This window comes from Camarhynchus parvulus, chromosome 21, assembly GCF_901933205.1.
Source record: "Camarhynchus parvulus chromosome 21, STF_HiC, whole genome shotgun sequence".
Taxonomy (NCBI): Eukaryota; Metazoa; Chordata; class Aves; order Passeriformes; family Thraupidae; genus Camarhynchus; species Camarhynchus parvulus.
In genome coordinates this window covers 6,825,573-6,849,173 of record NC_044591.1, presented here as the reverse complement: position 1 = coordinate 6,849,173, position 23,601 = coordinate 6,825,573, and the positions used below count along the sequence as shown (strand labels likewise).

The 23,601-nt window shown below is 44.6% G+C and overlaps 1 protein-coding gene across 4 annotated transcripts; it reads right to left on the bottom strand.

The window, feature by feature from the left end:
• On the bottom strand, window positions 1–21,363 carry CTNNBIP1 (catenin beta interacting protein 1). Of its 4 annotated transcripts, none has more exons than XM_030963884.1 (5): window positions 21,320–21,363; window positions 10,725–10,814; window positions 7,825–7,946; window positions 7,299–7,389; window positions 1–1,958 (listed from the first exon to the last, which is right to left on the bottom strand). In XM_030963884.1, the coding sequence occupies exons 3-5, from the start codon at window positions 7,918–7,920 to the stop codon at window positions 1,831–1,833; spliced, it is 315 nt and encodes a 104-aa protein (XP_030819744.1). In that variant the 5' UTR covers window positions 7,921–7,946; window positions 10,725–10,814; window positions 21,320–21,363; the 3' UTR covers window positions 1–1,830. The 4 variants fall into 4 exon arrangements, with proteins under 4 accessions (XP_030819744.1, XP_030819742.1, XP_030819743.1 ...); XM_030963882.1 differs by lacking the exon at window positions 21,320–21,363 and adding an exon at window positions 20,930–21,155; XM_030963883.1 differs by lacking the exon at window positions 21,320–21,363 and adding an exon at window positions 20,777–20,811.
• Between the last annotated feature and the right edge of the window lie 2,238 nt (window positions 21,364–23,601).

Here is a 23,601-nt window from a genome sequence, read left to right as displayed (position 1 = left end):
TTTGGGCTCATTCCTGGTTTATTTCAATAAAGAAATTTCTTATCTGGCCCCAACAAAAAGGGGTAAAAGATTTACTTTCACACAGAATTTTACAAAGCTGCAACTGAATCAAAAGGAGCATTTTCATAAATAGATGTACAGTTGCTCTCATTACACAGTATTTATTTGCTCAAGATAATTTCTTCCTTGTGCTCACAAGTCTATTCTTCCTTTTGCAGAGAGTCCATGGTTTCTCTCCAGCTTTTCCCCCATTTTGAGACCACAACAAGCATCCTGTCAGCAGAATTTCTGGCCATGAAAATGGTCATGTTGTCACAGTTAGATTCTAGAATTGTCACTGTAAATAATTAACAACCATAGGAAAAGAACCAGGAACAGGTAAATTGAGTTCAGGTTTAATAGGTTCTGAAACATCTCGAAGTCAGTGCAACCCACAGCAAAATCCAGAAGTTTTGTAAAAAACACCTGCACACATGAGAGAAAATGAAGTGCTTGGTTTTAGGCAGCAGTGCTGGAGACTATGTGCAGATTCCTGAACAGTCAGTGCACCTCAGGAATTCCACTGCAGGTTTTTCAGCCTGTCAAGGTCTGTGTGTGTTTTAAGGCCCTGCAGCTGCAGAGAGTGAACCTGAGAGTGTCCCCTGTACACTCAGTGCTGGACAGCCTGAAGCAGCACTGCTGCCTCCTGAACAGTGCCTCAGGAGCATGCTGCTATCCTGGCATCCAGAGAATTTCCCTTTCACCAAACAGCTGCAAGGAGGGAAACCATCTACAATTTTTCAAGTGACTAGAAACTTCAGTTTATTAAAGCCCAGTGCAAGCTGGATTTAAGTTAATGATCATTAATTGTTCCTAACGTGAGAGCTATTCTTGTGCAGCAGTCAAAGGGTTAAAGTGGAACTCTGCAGTATTTGAAACAAGTTCACATATTCTCTGTACAAATTTGGCAAATTCGTGTCACAGCCTCAGATCTCATTCTTGCAATTCCTGCAGAACATCTCCAGCTCCTCTGTGGGAAGCAGAGAGAAGCCCTGGGCAGCCAGGAGTGCCAGGGCTCGGGCACAGCCCCCCGTGCCCACCAGGGCTGGGCATCCTCGGCCTCCAGCCTGGCCAGGTGGACTTCCTGAACCAAATCTGCTTTGACACATGCTCCCAAAAGAGCTCCAGGCCATGGAGCAGCTGAGTATGGAAAAACTGATTGCATCAGAAACACTGCAGCCAAAAGGAAATCAAACCATGACTTCAAAGCCAATCAAAAAACCAAAACAACCCCCCAAAAGCAAGCGTTTATATGTGTGTAGATGTAATAAATATTGCAAAGCACATTTGTCTTTTCCCCCCCCAAGTCAATAAGTATAAAGAAATAACCAATGCACCAAAACATCAGCTTCCTGCAATGAAAACGTTGGAGTCAGCAAAATACCTGCAAGCCAACTGAAGGGAAAGCTTTTGCATTGTCACCCAATCACAAGTTGCTTCCAGTTCTATGCAGCCAAATCAAACCCTCTTCAAATTCACCAGTTTGACCTAAATAAGCACCACAGCATGAAAAGCTTCTTTAGAAGTAGGATGTCAAGAGACTTTGTTTAAAATATAAAATAAAACGTGAGATAAAAGGTTTCCATTGGTCAAGTTTGAAAAATTGCCTTCCTTTATCCAACCACAGCCTGTCCCTTTGAGCCAACCAAAAGCACACCTTCAGGTCTGTCCTTAATGAACACAGCCCGGCTGAGTTGCAAAATCTGACAGGAACAGATGGCTGTGAGATGCATTCTGAGGGTTGGGCAAAGGGAAACAACATTACAAAGGAGAAGGAATACCAAGGAACAATTAGGGTGGGCAGAGGAACTTATTAATGCTCAGCCATCCTCCTCTATCTTCAGGAATCTCACTGTCCTCTCCAGTTCTGTGTTGTTCAGGTGTCCTGTAGTTACTGTCTTCTGTCTTCTGTCTCTGACCTGGAAAATGCCATCACAACATCCTCAGCACCTGCAACAACAATGGATACGGGAAATCTGTGCCATAATTACTTCCTTTAAAGAGCAGTACCCCAAGTACTACACATCCATACGACCAACAGGAAAGGAAATGACAAACCAGGGAATGCCAAACCACCACCACTGCCTGTCCCAGTCAGGGAACTGCTCAGCTCCACAGAATCCTCTTCCAGGGCTTTACAAAGTTCAAATTCAACTCAGATGGAGCACCAGCATGCAAAATTCCTCCAGTCTTTTACCTGAAGCATATCAACAAGCAAATCTCAGTTTTGTGCCCCAAGCAACTTCTGCCCATACACCTGCACACAAGGTGAAAGAGGACTAATAAAAATGCCTCATCTGATCTCATTATGTGAATTCCATTTCTCAGTTATCTAATCTGCTCTTCAGTTGCAATATAGCAGGAAAAGTGGTCAAAATGGTTGTAAATTCCCCTTGCTAATGTCCTTAAAAGCTAAATCAATGCTCCTGAAATGCAACTGCACTTACTTTTATACACTTGACAATTTATTTGTTATATGTACTCAAAGGAGGAAATATTAAGGACCAAGCAGTAGTAGTTTGTTTTTCATATGTAGGGCCCTTATCTTATATAAAACTACATCAAAAACTGCTCTGATGCACCCTCTTGCCAGCATTCAGAAGCCCTGCAGTCATCTCCCTTTTCATCTCCTGCACAAACTGCTTCTTCCTTGATCAAAACATAAATGATATATAGCACCAGGATCCAGCTCAGAATTAACAAGCTGCCTCGTTGGTTTTAAAACACGCAAGAACTACCAGCCCCTGAAGAAAAACAAGGATTTCACTTGCAAGGATTGTGACAAAGCCTTGGATGCTGGGGAGGCTGCAGCAGGAGGAGGCCAGGGCAGCTGCAGCAGCACCTCTGGCATGGAGCAGCTGGAGTCCCCTGGCAAGCACAGAGCCTCACCCAGCCCAGCATCAGCTGCACTCCTTCACAGATCTGATGTTCTTCTGGACTCTCCCCTTCCCAGGGTCTCAATGGGAGCCAAATTCCTGCAGGTTTCCCTGCCATCCCACACAGAAAAGGAGGCTGCATCCCAGATAACCCCAGAGCTCTGTGCTCCTGCCTGCCCCAGCAGGAACCTCCCAGAGGCCGCTGAGGGCACCTGGCCACGTCTGGAGGTGTCCCCCAGCAAAAGAACCTGGGTGACATTTGTCCAGGAAAAGGTCATCCACGTTTCTCAGCATAAAAGCAGGTTTTGTTCCAGCCCTGCCCTATAACCCAAACTACCCAGAGCCAAAGGAAACCAAGCTAACGAGGCTGCTCATGAAGCAGCTCTCCAGTGCCCGTGCACAGACACAAACACTGCCAGAGAACAGAGCTGGGCCTTCTGTGTGCTCAGGGAAAGCAGGGACCCACAAACCTGAGCTGCTCCTGCAGCCCCACTTGGCTCCCACAACGGATGTTTTCTTACTAATCAAGTAAAATAATGTAAAAAGCAGAGCACAGGTTATAAAGTTAAACTGCACATGGCCAAGAGGCTGTGACTGAGACAATGGGATGTGAACCACGTCTGCTTTGAGCACATCCTTCACTGAGCTCTGCACTTCCAGCAATTAATGTACAGAACAATGACAAAGGCACACTTTTACCTGACCTGCATCTATACACACAGCTGTCCCTTTTGTGGGCACACATTTCTACCCTGAAATAGAGACTCACAACATTCCCAGTGAAATACTCCCCATCTTTTATGAGCAAAACATTAATTGCCACAAACCTTTAGACATTCAGATACTTCTCTCACTGAATCTGCCTCATGTTTTCTCACCCTTGTTCTTCCTACAAATTAACAATAATTAACAGGTGGGCTTATGTCCTATCTTAGAAAGTTATAGCAACAATCTTACCCCACTAACTTCCAAAACAATCTCACTGAGATTATGTTCCAATTGCACCTGGTTGAATTGCTGAATTTAGAGTTCTTTTACACCACTTGTTCTTCAGTCTTAGCAAGCCAAGATGAGCTGAAGGTCAAATGACTTTCCTGCAGGGCAGGGAAGGCTGCAGCCTGAGCTCATGTCCCCAGCTGCTCCCTGCCCACCTCCATGGCAGAAAGCTTCCCCAGGGGGGCTGATGCCAGAGCAAGGACCTGGCACAGAGCATGAACCCAGGAGGGTAAGGCTGCATTGAAACCACACCACCTTAACACCAGAGGAGATGCTGACACCTCTAACAGCTGCTGTTCCCAAGTGCTCTTTGAATGAGAAACAGATATGTACACCTGATTTGCTTGTAGTCACCTGCAGAATTAATTAAACCCCAAAAGCATTTAGAGATCAGAAGGTTTAGCCTGTTGGGAATTTCTAAAGGCTGCCAAAATTAAAAAAAGAAATCCTTCACTTCACACAAGATCTTTGCATACATACATTTCTTCAACCACCTTCCAGCAACAATCTTCTGAACATTAACTCTTCCCTGGAATTCCCAGTATTAGCATCCTAGGCTGGCATTCTAAAAATACACCATGCACTGCTGAGAGCAGCAGCACACTAAAACAAGCCTTGTGTTCAACAGAGTAAAAGTGCACTGAGCAGAGCTCGATCTCCATTCTCCAGCAGGGTCCCCTGGAGCCCCACAAGCAGCCTGGGGGGGTTTTGGTGCCCCAGCACCCAGGGAACAGTCTCACCCAGGCAGGCACGTGTCTGCATCTCAGCCTTGCCCTCCCCATGGGACCAGCTTCCTCCAGGAACCAGCACCACACTCCTGTTGCTATAGGAACACCAGAGCTGCAATCACCAAGGTCTCTGCACAATTCCCATCTCGTGCTTCCTCCCTGCACTGCTTCCATTTCCAGAGCTGCCAGAGCAGAGCCTGCAGCGAGCCCAGAGCCAGCCCACCCTTGGAAATGCAAGGAGCTGGGGAACAGGGAATATGGGGCTTGTGCAGGAGATGCTTTTGTGCACAGAACGTCCTGAGAGGCATTTTGTTTGTACTCAAAAATATGTGAGAAAGCCTGAATTTCAGCAAGTGTGAGCTGTGTTAGCTCTTGCTGCAATGCAGACAAGACCAACATGTGAACATCCCAAAACAGCTCAGGATTACATCCCCTCTCCAGCACACACACTGGTTGAACTGAGATGCCTCAGGGCTCCTCAGTTATTCTTGGAGCCATAAAAACAAACAACAAACACTCCACAGATGTCAGCTAAAGAGCTCCCAGAGTAAAGAAAAACACCCTGGATTTTGCACTTTTGTACAGGTGTTAACAATGATTGAAAAATAAAATTACATTAATATTAGACTCAATTACCATATCTCCTCTTCCAATAAATATAAGGATAAACTGGAGTCTTAGCCTTCAGGCTTGATTAAAAATTACAGAGATATTCCAAGATCTTCTTGATCCAAATTATCTTCCATTGTTGGATCCTTAGACAACAAACAAGGAGGAACTTTAAATGCCAGAGATATTGGCATTAGCAGTTGCTCATGGAGGGTTTATGGCACAATTCAGCAGGGACAGTTTTTACTGTCCCTTCCTTAGTGCACTGCCACCTCCTGACACAATGGACACAGAGGATGCAGTGGCTCCCTGTGGGCAAACAAAGGGGCTCAGACAGAGCCACAGAGCCTGCCCAGGAACCACAGCAGGGACAGCACAGCAGGGACAGGCTCAGCAGCCCTGCCCAGGTCACTGCTGTGGGGCCACAGGCAGAGACACAGCTCAGAACTCTACTCCATCCATCCTCTGCACTCCTATCAAGGAAACCACACAAACCAAAACAACCTCCTGGAACTGGAGCCAGGCTGCAGCCCTTGAAGGGACACACAGAAACCTGCAGGTCCATGACAAAGCTCTCAGAGTGCTCAGGCCAATGCCGACGTCATTCTGGTTTTTGGGACAAAACGGGGATGTGAAGTTACCTTTGTGTCTTTTGTGCCTGCTGGAGGAAAATGGCTCTAAAGATACATCAGGGACACGTCAGGCTCAGAGCAACCTGTCCTACTGTGGAACAAAAGACTCTGAAATCCACTGAAGTGCTAACTTGGTGTAAGTTACTCCCTAAATAACACCTCTTTTTGTTGTTGTGTAAGACAAGCTGCATAAAGGAAAAAAGAAATCCTCCAGAGGAGATTTCAATGAAAGCAGAAAAGTAGGGAAGAAAATTCCTTTAAGCAATCTTGGAGCAACAGAACAGGGAGTGTGTGGACTTGCAGGGCTTTTCCAGCACCAGGCAATGCCATCTAGTGGAGATGGGATCTCCCTTAGGGTGGCACATCCCACACCTATGCCGTGGTATTCCCAGCTCCCAGGAATTCCATACTCAGCCCTTCCCGTTTCTCTGACCCAGCACACAGCAGAGGGCACAGGCAGCAGCAAGAGAGGAGCATTATCATTACTGACTGAGAGAAACCTGGAGAGATTTCTAAGCAAATCAAAGTCCTGAGACAATAAATTATAGTTGCTTCTGTCTGTGGAGCACACTACAGCTTCAGCACCACTGTAGGAAGTATCTGCCTCCCCTGGCTGGACTTCTGATTTTATCACCTTTTCTTTGCCAAAGCGCAGGTAATTCAGCATTGAATTCACTGGGAAAAATGTAACTTTTAAGGATAATGCTGAAAAATGCCAACTGCAGCTAAGTCTCTCTTAACTGAATGTGTCTACCTCAGTTTTTGACAAGAAACAAGAAAATTCTCACTTTAGCAGAAAAGTTGTGTATTTTGGCTCAGAATTCCTCAAGCACATCCACCTCCATCAGCCCCCAGCTATGCAAGGAATGAGCACAGCAGCAGGTTTGTGCAGGTTGTGTTTGTAATGGATTTCTAGATGTCTCAGATCTATACAAAATTTCTGCTCAGATCTTTCTGGCACGAGTCTTACAGTGTTCCTTCCATTCCAAACTGCACCTTATGAACGTGATCTGTGCAGGGGAGGGAGAGGAATCCAGTAAGAAACATTCACGTTCAGAAGAGATTAGTGAACCCAGAGCAGCTCCACACAACTGTTTACCAAGACTTCTGCAAAGAATTAACAAAGCCAGCACCCAGGATGGGTTTCAGCAGGTGGCAAACGATGCTGGAAGTCCAGGAGGCTGCAGGTGGTGTTTGCTGAGGCTGCTGCCCAGGGGAAGCAGCTCCAGGGCAGAGGGAGGGCACTGGGGGGGCACAGGGCAGCACGGGGGGCACTCACCCTGGTCGATGGAGTGCTGGGGCAGCTGGCTCAGCTGGGGGACACTGGGGGGGCACAGGGCAGCACGGGGGGCACTGGGGGGGCACTGGGCAGCATGGGGGGGCACTGGGCAGCACTGAGCAGCTCGGGGGGCACTCACCCTGGTCGATGGAGTGCTGGGGCAGCTGGCTCAGCTGGCTGTTCACCACCCCCGCGTACGTGCGCAGGAACTCCTCCTCGCTGGCCGTTAGCTGTGGGCACAGAGGCGACACCTGAGCCCCCAGCAAAGCAGAACCCAGCCCAGCAGGGACAGGCATCACAGCACCTCTGCTCTGCTCCTCACCACCTGCACCACCCCTTGCTTGTGCACAGCAGCCAAATGGGACATCATGAACTCAGGGCAGGTTCAGTGCCACCTAAAACAGCTGCTTGGCTTGGCTCCTTTTCCAATAATGAAGAACTTGAAATCATTTATCTATATATGGTAGTTCCAGGCATCACAAGCCTTACTTACAGTATTTAAGCAAAAATCAATTGTGTTTAAGTGACAACAGCTAAATTCAGGATGGCTCAAACAATTCAGCATTAAAAGCAGACCATCACCTGCCCATCTCAACAAGCACTACCCCAGTTAGTCCAAAGTGGCCTGAAAACCCACAAAGGATGGGCTATGAGGAGAATCTTACGTTTGATCCCATCTTCCTGAGCATGAGCAGCACTCTCACTTTCTGCTGAATGTACATCTCCTCCGGACTCTTCCCGGGGACGCCCTCACGGTTCATTCCCCTCCTGCCAGCTCCTGGATTTCCTGCAGATACAAAATCAGGAAAGCACAAACTAGAATAGGCAATGGGGTATAATAGGGAATAGAGGAAAAGTTTCATTTCCAAAATACTTGTTTTTCACCGGTGGGCAGATCATGGAATATCCTGGGAGAGTAAGGAATCACATCCTTCCCCAGAGAAACCCTTAAAAATGTCAGCAGCTAAACTGGGCCTTACACATCCAACTGAAACATTCACAGAGGCTCATGTTCACATCCCCACAGCTCATTATCTGTGGTTACGTTACTGCTTGAGTAGAAAAGGAATTGTAAGAACTAGATGAAAGAATCACCCTGACAGAACAGTCCGTGGTTTGGGGTTTTTTCCATAAATAAGCACAAGCAGAATGAAAACAGGATGCAGAATGCACAGCCATCAAGCCCACAATGGCTAAACAAAAGCTGTGTGAAATCTAAACTCTTAAGTCTTCCTCCTCTTTTTCTTTTTTCCTTTATATATCATATAAAAAGGCCATTGCTTTACTGTAAAAATTACTAAAATTTATGAAATAGTTTTGGAGAGAAAGCAGAACTAAGAGGAGCAGGGAAAGAGTATCATTTACAAGTTGAGTTTTTGCTTCTTATTTTAATAAAAATAATTATGTTCTGGAATAAACAGACTGTGCTATCCAAATTCTATTGCAAAAAGCATGATTATTATATGAGTATCTGGTAATTATTTAGGTTCCACAACAGGGTGTTTACCATGACAAAAAAAAAACCCCAAACATTCAGGCATTCTCTTCAGCTACTCCTAAAAACCATCCTGAACCATGTTTATTACATCAAGAATAGTAAAAACCTTAACCTGAAATGTAAAAAGTAATGGTGCTTCAAAAAACACAGAATTGCAGCAGTGTCACAAGCAGAGCCAGGGATGGCACTGGGTGGGCTTTGAGGTCCCCTCCCACCCAAACCATTCTGTGCTCCCATGAGTGGATGGAGGTGTGACCCAGCCACTCCTGCACCACACACACTTCAGAAGTGGCTCCAAAACAGGTCTTCAATCACTTTTCACTCCCAGAACTGGGTCTGGTCCTACTCCAGCCCATAAATGTGATTTCCTGACCCCCAGTAATGAAGGGAACACACGACACAAGGCTTGCATAGGGAAGGCTGATCCCAGCAGGTTCAAACACAGTTTTCCCAGTAATGTTCTCCTGCAGTCATTACCAACCTCTCCTCTCCCTTCATTTCCATTATTACTTTTAAGGGAAAGTAATCTGGGTGTGGAAACCGTTTAAAATTACACAGAGGCCCTCCTGAGTGAGTCAGAAGTAATGCAAACTTCAGCAGCAGCTGCTGGGACAGGCTTTGCCACCCACACTACTGAGCAAGGAGATAACAGCAGGAACAAGTGAGAAAGATCCATCACCAGTCCTTCTTGAACATGTTTCAGTGGGAAGATCTGCATGAAGCTGATTTGCTGTAGATGGCTCTGCTTGGAAACCTGCAGCCTGTACATGTGCAAGGTGATGACTGTTGGGGCTTTTTATACAACCAGCAAACTGCTCTCTGAAGGGGGAATTAAACAAACCCATAATTTTGCCTAGTGTCAACTCAAGTAAGTAAATTGGATTATGCTACTGGGTTTATACTCCACAGTGCAATTTACTGAGTGCTAACAAGTGATGCCAATAGTAAGGCAATGAACAAAATAAGATAGCGGGCAAGAGACGTTAAGTTATACACATCCAGAGACTGATAAAACAATAAACATTGATCAAGATATCCAGTCAGTCTGAAAGGTTGGGACTGGTTCTTAATATTGTAAATACTTCTCAAAAATATTGTACTTGAAAAGGGAAGCTGCTGTACTAGTAACCAATCAACCTAGGAAAGAAAAATCACAAGAAAAACTGAAATGCAGGAAGACATCTACTGTTTAAAAATGAAACAAAATGGATGGGATATCAGTAGGTGGCACCATCCACAAGCACCAAGAAAATGCCACAGCTGCCCCCATGCAAACGAGGCAGACCCCACTTCAGCACTGCTCTGCACATCAGGTATTACCAGACCTGGTTTGGTTACTATTCATTGTTTTCCACCATAACTATCTTCCAGTTGTTTATTAATTTTCCAACTTTAAAAAGGGGTGATGGGAATTTCTATCCAAGCCTGGCTCTTCTGAAGTAATCTCCAGCCAAGATGGGTTTGTCACGAAGTCACCTATTTAACAGGAAGGATAAAAATCCTAAAGCCTGCCCATTCAGTGAATGCTTCACACAATTAGGAAGCAGCATGGGGGGAAAAAAACACCCAATATGGCTCAAAAAATATGCACAGAGAGGTAAACTAAGCTTTCAGAGCAACAGCACTTTGCTCTCCCCACACCACACAATCACCCTGCCACCACAGCTCTTCCTACTCAATTACATCGAAGCAGAAAGACAAAGGTCTTAAAACAGCACTCAGACCCCAGCATGAGAAATGGGAACAGATCTCTGTTTTCTTGTTACATAAAGCTTTCAGAAGCCACAGTTTAGGATGACAACATTACCCAGCATATGCTACATGAGAAAATTTCCAAACCCACATACAAAGCTGGTCCATGCCCAGAAGACAGCATGATCCACATTTGCAAATGAAGGACTGAAAAATCTTTTCAAAATACTTATCAGCTTGGTTCTCTCCAGAAAGCTGCATTAATATGCTACTCATTATGAAATGCTCCTTAAGCAGCATTTCCCTGCCCCCACAAATCTTTCTGGCTCATGGATGAGTGGTCACTGCCCCATCCCCAACCAACAAAACACGTACCTGCTTCTAAAAACCACAGGAGATCAGATAATCCACGTGTGCTGTCCTGATCAGTGACTGGAGCTGGGAAAAATGTATGAGAGAACTGCCCTGCGAAAACAAACGAGCAAAGAATTACAGAACATACTCAGCTGAAGCCCAGAAAGATCGTTAATTCAATACACATTCACTCCCAGCATGCTTTAGAACATGCTCTAGGTAAAATTCAAAAAACTGCACCATTGTCTGGAGCTGTTAAACATAAGAACCTTTTTATGTTTAAAGGTTTTTTAAAATCAAGCCATTCTTCAGCTGCAAGATTTCCACCCTGGCCATACCAGTGACATTCCCAATCACTTGAGAATGAATTGCATTCAAGCTTTGCATTCTTTAGGAAGCTTTCAGACAAAACCCAACTGATAGATCCTGGCCTCAGCAGAGAAGTAATGGGATCTCAGCTGAATCTCTGGGAATTGTGTGGCTGGCACTGCAGGAAGAGAGGCCAAAGGCTGAAGCCATTGAGAATGCACTGTCTATATCAGATCTGGAACTGATCTCCAGGTAAGGGTGAGGCAGATGTGCAGAGCCAACAGGAAAGTTTGGGCTGCCTCTGCTCACCTCTGGAGCTAAACGTGGATCTACTCCCCAGTGCCAGTTTTCCATTCCTTTCTCACAAAAAAGACTGACCTGTGCATTTCAAAAGCTGCAATGTTAGCCAGGAATGACTGAATTCTTCACTAAACTCTGTTAAAAGAATAAATGCTTCAAGCTTGTCCTGCTGCATCCAACACACTGCAAATGGACATAATTGGGTCACCTAATTCTCCCTTGTTTGCCAGGCACAGGCAATGAAATTTAGTTCTCATTTACTTTTAAGATGATTCACAAGACAGAATAACAAACAACAAAGATCTATATATTACAGCCAACCCTGCCAGCTCAGCTTTGCCACAGCAAAGATATAAGTCTGGAAACACCCCTCCCCTTGCCCAGCAGTACAGAAATCTGTCCTGCAGGCCAGCACTTCCCTCCCCAGGCTGCCTGCAGAGGGCTGGGTGAGGATCCCAGGAATTCCTCCAGCTCAGCAAGGCCCACCATGCGGACTGGGCAGAGCCAGGAACGCCTGACATGCCCATCTGTCTCCTTCCAAAGCCTCTCCTGGGCTGGGCAGAGGCTGTGCACCCCTGGCACACCAAGCACGAGCAGCACCTTCCCACTCAACACCCTGGACTGAAGCTGCAGGTCTGGCAAGGCAGGAAGTCAGAGAGCAGAGGAAACCAGACATGGGTTTGGAATGAGCAGGTGGAGGAGGTACTTCTACACCTAAGAACACCTGGGCTACTCTGCAAGGATATTACCCAAGTAATAGCTAAGTACTTCCAATTTTCCCACTTCCAATTTCCTCACCTCTCCTCATTGTTCCTTGTTCTGAAAAGTCTCTAATGAAAATAAAATATATTTCTTCCCAAAATGAATTAAAAGACCACAGTGGCTTTTTCTTCAATCACTGATGCCAAACACAACAGTACATCATGAAAAAATACTGTAACTGCAGTTAGTCTTCCCTTTTATTCTTCTTTCCTAACTAGGTTTAGAACATCAGCTATTGGGGTTTCACTTCAAAAAAATGTAGACAGGAGAAATCTGTACTCAGTCTCAGTTTAACTTGTCTGTTTTACCAACAGATGGAAACAGCTCCTCAGGAAACTCAAGCCTCACCAGCAAGAACTGTTTTGACTGAACGCCTTCAGAAGAAGATTCCAACACACAGCAACAGAAAATTACAGATTTGTAACTCTATTTCCTTCACTTCCACCTACACTGGTATGAATTCAAAACCTGGAAGGGACTTTCTGCTGGACAATGTCACAGGTAAGTTCATAATTAAGAACTTCCAAATTCTTCTGACTCCCCTCCTGTCACCTTTTTAAATAAACAAACAAAAATTTCACAGCTCAACAGAAAAAGAGACATGCTAAAAAAAATGCATCTTTATAAATTTTGCATAAACAAAGTTACTTAAGCATCCCATTCAGTTTTAAAGCCATGCTTATTTAATGCAATGAGAAAGCAACATGAGTTTTGTTCCTTCAAATTTCATACTCTCCCCCACACTGTAGTCCTCTGTAATGCTGAAATTCCTAATGACCACATTTTACTGGAATGGGAAAACACAAAGTGCAGCTGAGGAATCTGCACAGCCTAAACTAAGGGGGACAAAAATACAAAGGCAGTAAGCTGTTGGAAATGTAGTATTTTACATATTCAGTCTTAATAATTTAGGGTACTTACAGCAGCCATCTGGCAAGTTCTTTAAAGCCTAAGTCACAGCTGACTACCTCTTTAATATCTTGTAGCATTTCCAGTTATAGCCAAAAGAAACCCAACAGGAGTTAGTTCAGCTACAATTTATTTTTTTTGTCGAATCTGACTGGTTCTGTTGAAGGCAGTGAAAACCCTCAATTAATGGGAAAGGATTATAAAACTCAGCTAAGGAGTTATGGTGAATAAGCCCGAGCACTGCAGGTTCCCTTTGCTCCACACAAGTGGAGTTCAGAGCAGCAGGAAGGGTCCCTTTGACTCTCTGATATCATTATCAAGGTTAAGCCATTCCCCTCCACAGTGCCACCACCAAGCACTTCAGCGCTGAAGCATGGTCATACTGGGAAGCTTGGAAGTGCAAGGGGATCCTGCCCCTAATTTAAGCCTTGTTAATTTTCAAATGACATTTTTCAGAGAACAGTTACGAGCCCAAAAAACCTTCCAAGCTGGAGCCTGAAACCTGAAGTCAGGAACCAGAGTCTGCAAAAACCCTGCTACAAATTTTCCTCTAATTCATTCTGACTCATGACCTTCAGTCACAGGCAGCTGGAGACTGGATTAATTCCCATCTCCAGAGGGATACAATGAAGAATTCATAACAGCTACCTATTTATAGGTGAACAGTATGAACTGAAATATTTAATACGGGTTTTTTTGTCTTCCTTTCTATGTTCAGTGCTACCTTTTAGCTGACTTCAGAATCTGAACCCAGTGTCAGATTTAGGTCAATTTACTGCTGGAACTCCCAGATGTGGTAGGTTCACATCTCTTAAATGTTAGATTTAAATTTTTAACGAGACACTACAGTCCTCCTTCTTGAAGGAGGACAGGAGACAGCCCCAAACACTGCCATTTATTCATGAAATATTTATGAACACAAGCAGGGGGTTTTCTCCCCAGTGCTGGAACACCTTTCAGAGCTTCAAAATGGGCTCCAAAAGTACCAATGAAGTGCATTCCATAGAGCTTCCCAATATACCAAAATAGTTCTTACATCAATGCTCAAGCTGACTTAAAAAATAAATTTTAAAAATCCTACCATCATAATCACCACTTTAATGAAATTAAAAATTTCCTCCTGACCTTCAGGCACACACAAACCAGATGATTTCCCCCCTTCTCTCAAGGGCAAGACACTCTCACATCTCACACAGTTAAAAGAGGCAGCGCAGGGTTTTAGGTAGTTCACGTCAGTCACTTGAAGCCTCTGAAATTAAACGTAGTAACAGCAACAAAACCTGAAAAGAAGCCTTTCATTTCACACAGGTATTCACACTTCAAAGATGAATGTGTCAAAAATTCTTTAAAAAGTGACAGCACTTTATAAAGAGCAGTTTACACACAAATTGCACCCCAGTCCAAGAGACAGTTCCAGTACTTTACTCACGATGGTCCCCAACAGCTGCATGGACAGTGCTGCTCTTGTCCCAACCATGGGCTCTTCTCCTTTTTAAAACAAAGCTACAAATCTTCTAGCCAGGAAATTAGGCATTAATGACAGATAGCCAAGGATTTAATTACCAGGTATTCCACTGAAGAATTACTGCTAAAAAGTGTTCAGCATCCATCATTAAAATAGAGCAGTACAGCCAAGCTTTGTATGGATCTATCTGTAAATATTTTATTTCAGAAACAGAACATTTCTGGAGAAGATTTCAGCGCCATTTCTGGAGTGACCAACTTCTCCCATCCCACACACACAGTGCTGGGTGCATTTAACCTGAAATGGCAGAGAGGACACGTGGTGGCACAGAAAGGCTCTCTCTCCTGTGTGTGTACATATATTTACATATTTTTATATATGTATTTATAGGCATTTCTCTGGTACTCATCTACACAGGATCTACACACAGCCAGGTATTAGTGAGAGCTCTCAGTGTGCTGCCCTGTAATTTTTAGTGACATCTGAACATCATTATTGCCAGGTCACTGCCATTTTCGCACTGCAAATGCCTATAAATCTGTTATTGTGGAAAGATTATGGCTAACAAGATTTTTTAAAAGCAATTAAAATGTGAGCTGTTATTAGGTTGGTGACTAGTTAGTATTTTAGTATTTTGCAACATTGTATCAAAGTACATTGTTAGGACCAGAGACTCTCAGATTAATAGTTCTTTACTACCAAAATTGTGTAACCATTGGACAGCAACATGAAATAGTGTTCTGGCCTCATACATCAATAAAATCTGCTGTAAAATGTGACAAATATGGCCCTTTATGTCTCCTAGCTATCTTGCCTCTTTAGGAAAAAAAACCCCAAACTTCTGTGCTGCTTTCCCCATGGATACTCTGAATAACCCAAAAAAAACAAAGAAGAGGTTTCAGTTCTGAATCAAGGTTTAATTTCCAAAACCATTTAAAGAGATCTATTATTAATAGCTCTTGCTGTGAGTTGAACTAAGAATTAATGGCTCTTTGTCTAATACGGCCACATGCCTTGATCATGTCTGTGGTGCTAAGCAGAACACAAACTCTGCCTCCTCAGTGACCCGTGAGCAGCAGCAGTGCTCCTGGAGAATATGGGACTTTTGCTCCTAAGACCTTCACCAAATAATAATGCACAAGGCTTTTCCTAGACAGTGTTCCATAGGTTGGTCTCAGTAGAGTATGCCAGCTTCTCTCTTCTCTGAAGGACTTACTAGAAACAAAAAGCACAAGAGGAGGATTTTTGTTCCTTTCTTAGGTCACCAAACAATACTGTGCTACAAAGATATCTGATGGACAGAGGAGGGAGGAAGGAAAGAAGTCCTAGTCAGTTTTAAGAGAGGACTTTTAACATTCACTAGTTTAAAACAAATTCCTGATTACACACCAATTTTACCACGGACATTTTGCTTTCCCTATGTTTTGGCCAAGTGGGATTGCAAGGAAGGAAATCTTGCCTTCAAGAGACTTCGTATTTCTCAGGAAAATGGATGCAATTTCCTTCCTGCCTAGCCACAATTCTGAACGTTACCTTAACTCCCTGAGCTGTGACATAAAGCTGCAGGAGGTCAATGGTGTGAGAGCTGAAGAGTCCCCTCAGCACTGAACAAACACACCAGGCTGGAGAGAAAACCCAGGGACTGCAGGGCCTGGGGGGCTCCAGCGAGCCCCCATCGGTTCTGGGACTGAGCAATTCCTGAGCACAGGGGAAGGACACAACACACATGTCAAAGGCAACCACATGTAAAAACACTAATTTAGACTAATCAAACTGCAATACATAATGATAGTAACAACAGGAGTTAGCCCAGAGACCATTCACAACAAAGCTCGAGAGTGGCTGATCCTTACCCAAGTTAGAACCACTGCAAGATCCCAGGAGCAGGACTGTACCCAGCCACCACCAATTTAAGGCAGAATGGGCAAAGAGAATGACTGCAGGAGCAGGCAGATTTCTGCCAAACCATAAGCACAATTAGGTACATCTCTGTTATGGTTAGCTGCTCAACAAAAGGCAGGAGCTGATAGCAGTTACATCTGAAACTGCAGCTACCAAGAGCAATGAAATGAACCCATGAAAAGTTAGTGAACTAAGAATTTAAACAGTGAAACAGTAACAGAATGGTTGCAGCTTGATGTGAACTGTGACAGGCTTATTTTACCAAGTTCATTGTAGCTGTTGACCAAGATTTCAGCAATAAAAGTTCTGTTTAGCAAAACCTGATGTTTCTGACCTCTGAAGTTCAGCGTAAAACCTTTCACGAATTCCACATAAACCTACGAGTATTATTTGGCATCTACAGACATTCCTGAAAAAGGCAGCTAAGAAGACATGAATGCTCCTATTTTTCTCAATTTGGCATCAACTCTTGAAGTTAATTATATTGTAAGTGTTATTGCTGATTGGTTTTGCATAAACATTCAGTTAACTATGTTTATCTTGAAGTCTGATATTGCCTCCCCCGACCAAATGAGCAAGCTGCCAAGGCACAAAGAAATTTCCAGTTATCCACATAAGATCCAACACACTCAAAGTTAGGAAACTAAAATTACATTAAAATGGCAACAGGCACCAGAGATCCCTGCAGCTGCACTTCCCCTCCTCAGTTCTACAAAAAGCCTTCCTTCAGTAGTTTACCTTAAGCTGTTTCAGGATTTATATTCCTCCTTTACAGCAATTCTGCTGTAAAAATTTAGGTCACATTTCCTTTAAGGGTGCACGTCTATGTGTACTTATTTAAAGCTCAAGGAAATTAATTAAAAGCTCCTCACTGACTTCACTGTGCATTGAATCAGGACCTGGATGAGTTCAGAGGCAAAACAATTACACTTTAATTAAACATCTCCACCTTCATGTGAAGTAGTCAACTAATTTTATGGAAGGATAAACTGAGTCAGAAGGTTTCTGAGCTTGGTCATGGTCATAAACAGAGTTGATTACCTAAGTTGTTTCCATATTTTTTAGCTGCCCTTATAACACAGAGAAAATGGACTTCGTGCAAAAATCAAATAAATTCCTGGTCTGTGTATTTGCATGGAATAAAATGGAATGTCCTGAGACAACTGGAATGGTTGTACAAATTTACTGACTCCACCTCTGTTCCCCAATCAGCAGTTCATTTAGTCAGTCACAGGAATTCCAATAATGCAAGAAGTTGAAATTATTAGAGGGGGTTTTGAGATTTTTAGGCTGTCTTGTTTGTTTTTAAATATCATGACTAATTATATCTATATTATTTTTGAGAACAGAAATAGGCTTGGCAGATTTGATACTTTAAAACCTTGGATGTATTTACTGAAAAGCAAGAAGTATGACTCCTATTTCTGAATTCAGACTGACATTTAAACCACACAGAAGCTCTGTAGTGTTCTGTCAGATCACAAGGAGCGAGCAGAAACAAGAATGAGCTTTCCTCAGTTTTCCGAGCATTTGTTATATAATTCTTCCTCAACACTAAGGCTGAAAATAAATCTGAGAGTCAGGAGAGTGTTCTCCTCATTCTAGTACTAACTGATGGGTTTTGGTTAATTTGCTGATCTCTGATGTCTTCTCACCTCGAGTTCTGCTCCCTCTGCTCTATCTGCACTCTCGTGCCAATGGAAGCTCATGGACAGGGCACAGCTCTTCAAAGGGAAAAAGAACTGTAAGAATCCTCCATTCTCAGAGATATAACACTGAACAAAGTGGTTTGGAGGTTTTTTCCTAAATGATGTTACTTGGTAAAAAGTTTTCAGCACTTTTCAAACCCATTTACATATAATTTCTCCCTCATACTTAGAAGTAAGACCATTGAATTAGCAACACTGGATGTGGAATAGGTGACAATGTTTTCATTCCAATAATTTGTATCTTTGGTGCACATCACCATCAAAACTGGGACTAGTTACACAATAGCTTTAGCCAAGAACATAAACATTTGGCACATTTGGCAGGATTGCAATTTTCCCAATCACTTCTGCACTACACACCCGATGGTGTGGTGCAGCTGTAGCAGCTGCCTCTGTCCTTGCTGCATTTCAGCAGGAAACCCAATCTGATGACAGCCTGCAGTAAAAAGAAGTACAGTTTTGCCTGTGCATGTATAGAAATATTTCTGATACCAAATCCTTTTTTTTTTGGAAAAAATTCTCTTGGAAGTTTCTCCCAGCATCTCCAACAGCAGCCTCCCAAAGCCTATTGCCTTTCTGTGCACAGCACTTGGGTGGATGTTTGATGCTTCAAACTAGGTCAGATGCTCAGGAGGGTGCTTTGTAGTCAACAACCAACTTAGGAACTGAAATACCTGGTAAAAAACATAAATGTTTGTGTTGGTTACAGATGACAAATATTTTGGAGAGGAAAATCTTATATTAAACACATATAAATAGATCTAATTCTGACAAGCTGTTTCCTAGGCAAAGCATCAACCCTGAACAGCTTAACCACATCAGGCACTTTTAGGTGTTACCTCTGTTTGCCCATATGCAACTGCAGGATGATTTTTAATTTTTGGCAGCAGATATGTATGACAGTCATTGTTAGTAGTTACAAAATCTAGGCTTTGTTTCCGTTCACTTCTGGTTTTGTTTAGAAAACAACACAAATTGTTTTGGAAACGTCTCTCTCCTCTTGCAAAGTGAAGCACTCTCAAACCCTGGATGGGGGAAAGGATGGAGGGGAGCAGAAAGAGACACAGCTACAGATTTCCCAAAAACCTGGGATTCAGAACTGGCTCTCCCAAACACTCCACAGCATGTTCTGTCAGTGACACGAGCAATAACTAATTTGTTCAGACAGGGACAGGGGCTCCTGTTCACTGTGCCACAGCCCCTGCCAGGGCAGCCCCAGCCTTGCTGATGGCACAGGGACTCCTGCCAGCCCAGGGATGCTTTCCCTGCTGAAGATTTCACTGGACCTCAAGAAGAATCCTGAAAGCACTTTTCTGCCCTGTGTAACTTTCCCATAAAACTTGTTGCAAGGCTTACAATGAACTAAAAGAGAAAATTGCTTTAAAGCAGATTTGGGTCCAACCCATTACCAATTAAGTTTTTCATAAATGGCCTTTGCTCCTGCATTTGTTCAGTCCTTCTTCAGAGATTTACTATTTCTGTGTACCACACCAACTAAAACAGCACACAGATCTCCAACATCTCTAAATTACACTGAGGGAGCTGCCAGTTTCTCCCACTATGCCAAAGATACAATAACTGGTGATGCTTTTTTAGCTAAGGGCAAAGTGAAGCAACAGAAATGTATCGGAAGTACACCTGTCACCATTTTCCAAATTAACTTGTTTGTCAAGGCAAAAGTGGCCTGCAGCTTGGTAAGAAAACCAGCCTGTATTTTCTGTATGCTCCCTCACCTTGAATACCTGTACTTTCAGAATAAACTCCACTGAAGTACATGTTTAGCCTCATTTTTTCACCATTTAGATAGAGATTCTCCTTCAGCAGGCTATTTCACATCACACATGAGCTCCAAAAATAAGCAAGGCCAAAAGAAATTGAAAGTCTGTGAGTTCAGCAGCCAAAAAAATAAATATATTAGGATTTTGTAAATGTATTTAAAAATACGTTCTTAAATACTCTCTAATCATGCCTCTCACCATACAGGAGCCTGTGAACTAACACACCTAACTTGCCTCCAAAGTCTGCTGGAGTATGGTGTTTTGATTCCTTTTTTAAATCCTCACATCTGCAGAATGTCTCATCCTCATCTCACAGAGCATCAAAGCTCATCCCGTTCAACATGCCAAGATGAGAAATGGACAAATAAAAGATGATATACAACAGAGCAAAATATTCTCTTCTTGAAGAGAAAGCAAACCCGAGTCTGTGAGGCAAACATGCCCTGATGAAACACATCTGGATGTTAGGCAGAAACGAGGATCACGTCTCATCTGTCTCTGATCCATTCTGATCCGGAGGGTGATGCTGTCCCTCTCTCACGTATCTTCCCAACAGGTAAAAAACTAACGTGTGCCAACAAATACCGCCCATGTACACTGAAAGTTACCGAGTGCTGCCTCAGAGGCTCTAGAAACCCAGTTTTTAGCCAAGGTAGGATTACCCTCGAGGGAAGCCCTTTGGTAACCACTGTCCGAGAGGCGTTTTCGCAGGCGAGGGCCGGGATGCCGAGAGCACCGCGGGCGCAGGGGCTGCCCCGAGCCGGCCGTGCAGCCCCAGCGCTGGGTGGCACCTGCCGTCCGTCCCCGGTAGACCTCGGGCAGCTCCGGGCACGACTCCGGCTGCCACCGCAGCGCAGCCGTGCCCGGGGCGGGACCCCGGCAACGGGCGCCTCGTGACGTAAGGGGTGATGGCAGAAACGAGAAAGGCACCTCCCGTACCTGTGCCGCGGGGCCAGGGCCTGCCAGGGGCCGGGAGCGGAGCGGGGAGCGGGGAGGCCCGGCCGGCGGAGCGGAGCGCGGCCCGCAGCGGAGCGGAGCCGGCCCGGGCCAGCGCCTTTGTTCGCGGCCGCGCACAAAGGGCACCGCGCTCACCTGGTGCGGGGCCCGCGGCCCCGGCGCTCCGGCGGCTCGGGCGGCGGCGGGGCGCGCTCGGCACGGGCGGGCGAGAGCAGCGGAGCGGAGCCGAGCGGAGCCGCCTCCTCCGTCGTGACTCACCGCGGCGGCCCGAGGGAGGTGCCTGGGCGGCTCCGGGGAGGGACCCGCCGCGTCCCGGCGCCCAGGGCAGCGGCGGCGCCGCAGGCAGCACCCGAGAGCCGGCCGGGAGGAAGGGGCGGGGACGCGGGGCAGGGCCGGGGAAGGGGCGGGCAGGCCGGGCAAGGGGCAGCGCCGGCCGGGGAAGGGGCGGGCAGGCCGGGCAAGGGGCAGCGCCGGCCGGGCCCCGCCACGGGACTGCTCCGCCGGGACAGAGCGGCACGCACTCACCTGAGCAGCATCCTCTGGAGCAACGCGGTGCCGAGGTCCCGGGGCTCCTGCTGTCGCTCCCGGTCCGGGGCTGCCGCGCTCAGGCCGCCCAGATCCATCCCAGCGGGGCGCGGGGCTCAGTAACGCTGCGCTAAGAAAGTTAAAGACACTGCAACATCCAGTGCAGCTTGAGTTAATTCAGCCAATACAGGAAATGCCAGCCTCCAACTAGAATAAGTGGTCATTTGGTCATTGAAGCACTCAAAAATAAAGTAATGCTTCACCTACATTGACTGAAGAAGAGTAAAACCCCAGTGAACACAGAGAGGAATTAATTAAAACTAAAATCCAAAGAAGACAGAAGCCACCAAGGGCTCTTCACCCTGCTCCATCACTCATCTGCATTATGGTTTCCCACTAGGTTAACAGTAACCCTGCTTCCTGACAGGGTGCATTGGTGAGGCCAGCAAGGTAAGTATGAAATTCCTGGAGATGAAAATGCTTTGTGAACCAAGTGTTATTTAGTAAAATGCATCTGTTCTCCACTCGGTATTTAACTTAATTGCATAAAGATAGTCACAGTAATGAAATAGGTGGCACTTCCTTTAACAGCTTGATACTTAATGACATCAAAGCCCGATGCCACTGAAATCCAAACCCCACTGCCAGCTAATGAAGGGCTTAACATGAAAGCCTCTGCAAAGAGCAAACCCAAGCCTCTGACAGGAACAGGAATGGTGCAAATGTGCTGGGATCTGAGATCACTGGCACATACCCACAGCACAGCAGGCAGTAATGATTATTAATTATTTAAGAAAAGAACATAAGAGCTCCAGCATAAGCTGAAAAAATATGCAGAAGCATTGCACTGGGATCCTCCAGTTGGATTACTGTTAATTAGCACAGTACATGAGTCTGAGGGAAAGATCTAAAAGCATCTTATGCTAGTGGGAGCATATAATTAAGCCATCATTTGCATCCTTGCAATAGTATGAATTTCCTTACTGATAACATCATGGGCACAACACCATTTTATGACTAAGTACTGTCTAGTTCTCCTAATTCAGCCAGCTGACTGTACAGCAATGCAATGCAATCTTACACATCATCAATTTAACATCCTGCATTTATTTAGGAAGGGTTTTAGCAGGGAGAGATACCACAAGGTTTCCTCTAGCCTTGGAGAATTTTAGATTTATTTTCTTAAAACTGAGCTCCTGCCCCACCTTAGTTTATTCCCTTCAAGCTTACTGAGATGTTTAGCTATCAAGCAAGGTGACATCTTGCCATCAGTCACTTGTATCATCATAAGACATGATGGATGCTCAAGAGGCCTCTCAACTATGCTAGGTCTGCAAGAGATAGAGTAAAATATTGTTCATGTCTCATGGGAATGCACGGAGCCTCCCAAAGCAAACAGAATGTAGAACTGCACGTGGTCAAATCCGTTACCTCCCTATCATCACGCTGCTCGACCTAACCCTCAGCAAGGGAATGTTAGAAGTTTAATTATCTAAAGGTTAAGTCTAACATTTTTACAAGTATTGTATAAAGATTTGATATTATTTTACTGAAATCTATCAGATTAAATGGATTTTTCTTTTCAATAGCTTCTAATCTCTTGTTTAATGAGGCTGCTGTTTATTCTAGTAAGCCAAAACTTCATGAAACCTTTTCGTCTGAATCCTTGCTTGACTTAGAAAAATTCTCTCAATTCACCCCGTCCTTCCTGATCTCCATTTGTTTCTTAATCAGCTCTGAAATTCATTTAGGATTCCTTCACAGCACAGCTGCTTCCACCCTCCATGTCCCTCTGTACTTGTTGGCATCCCCCTCTCATTAAGGGCTTCCAGCAGCATCTGCACACACAATCCCTGCTTTCATTATCCATGATTCAACCACACACAACAATAATGAAAACTCTTTCTCTCCAAGATGTGTGGGGTACCCAATGAAGGACTTGGTTTTTGTTTTTAGTTTGGAATCTCTTTTTCTTTTGTTAATATTTTATATGTCAGACTTAGTCTGATAATTCAAATCCATCAAAATCATGCATCGATCCCACTTCAGCCACCAGTGATAGAGCCTGAACTGCCTGGCCATAGGGTGTCATTTACACAGAGCTCTCTATCAAAATGAATTTGACTTTTACAGGCAAAGTAGCATGAGAAACTAAGGGATCTCTTAAGAAATCTTGTATTTTTTCTTCAACACAAAGGTAACTTGCTACTTTTCCATTCAAGATCAAAGAAAGGAAATAACACAAGGAGACAAAGACAGAAGAAAGAGAGACAGAATATTTG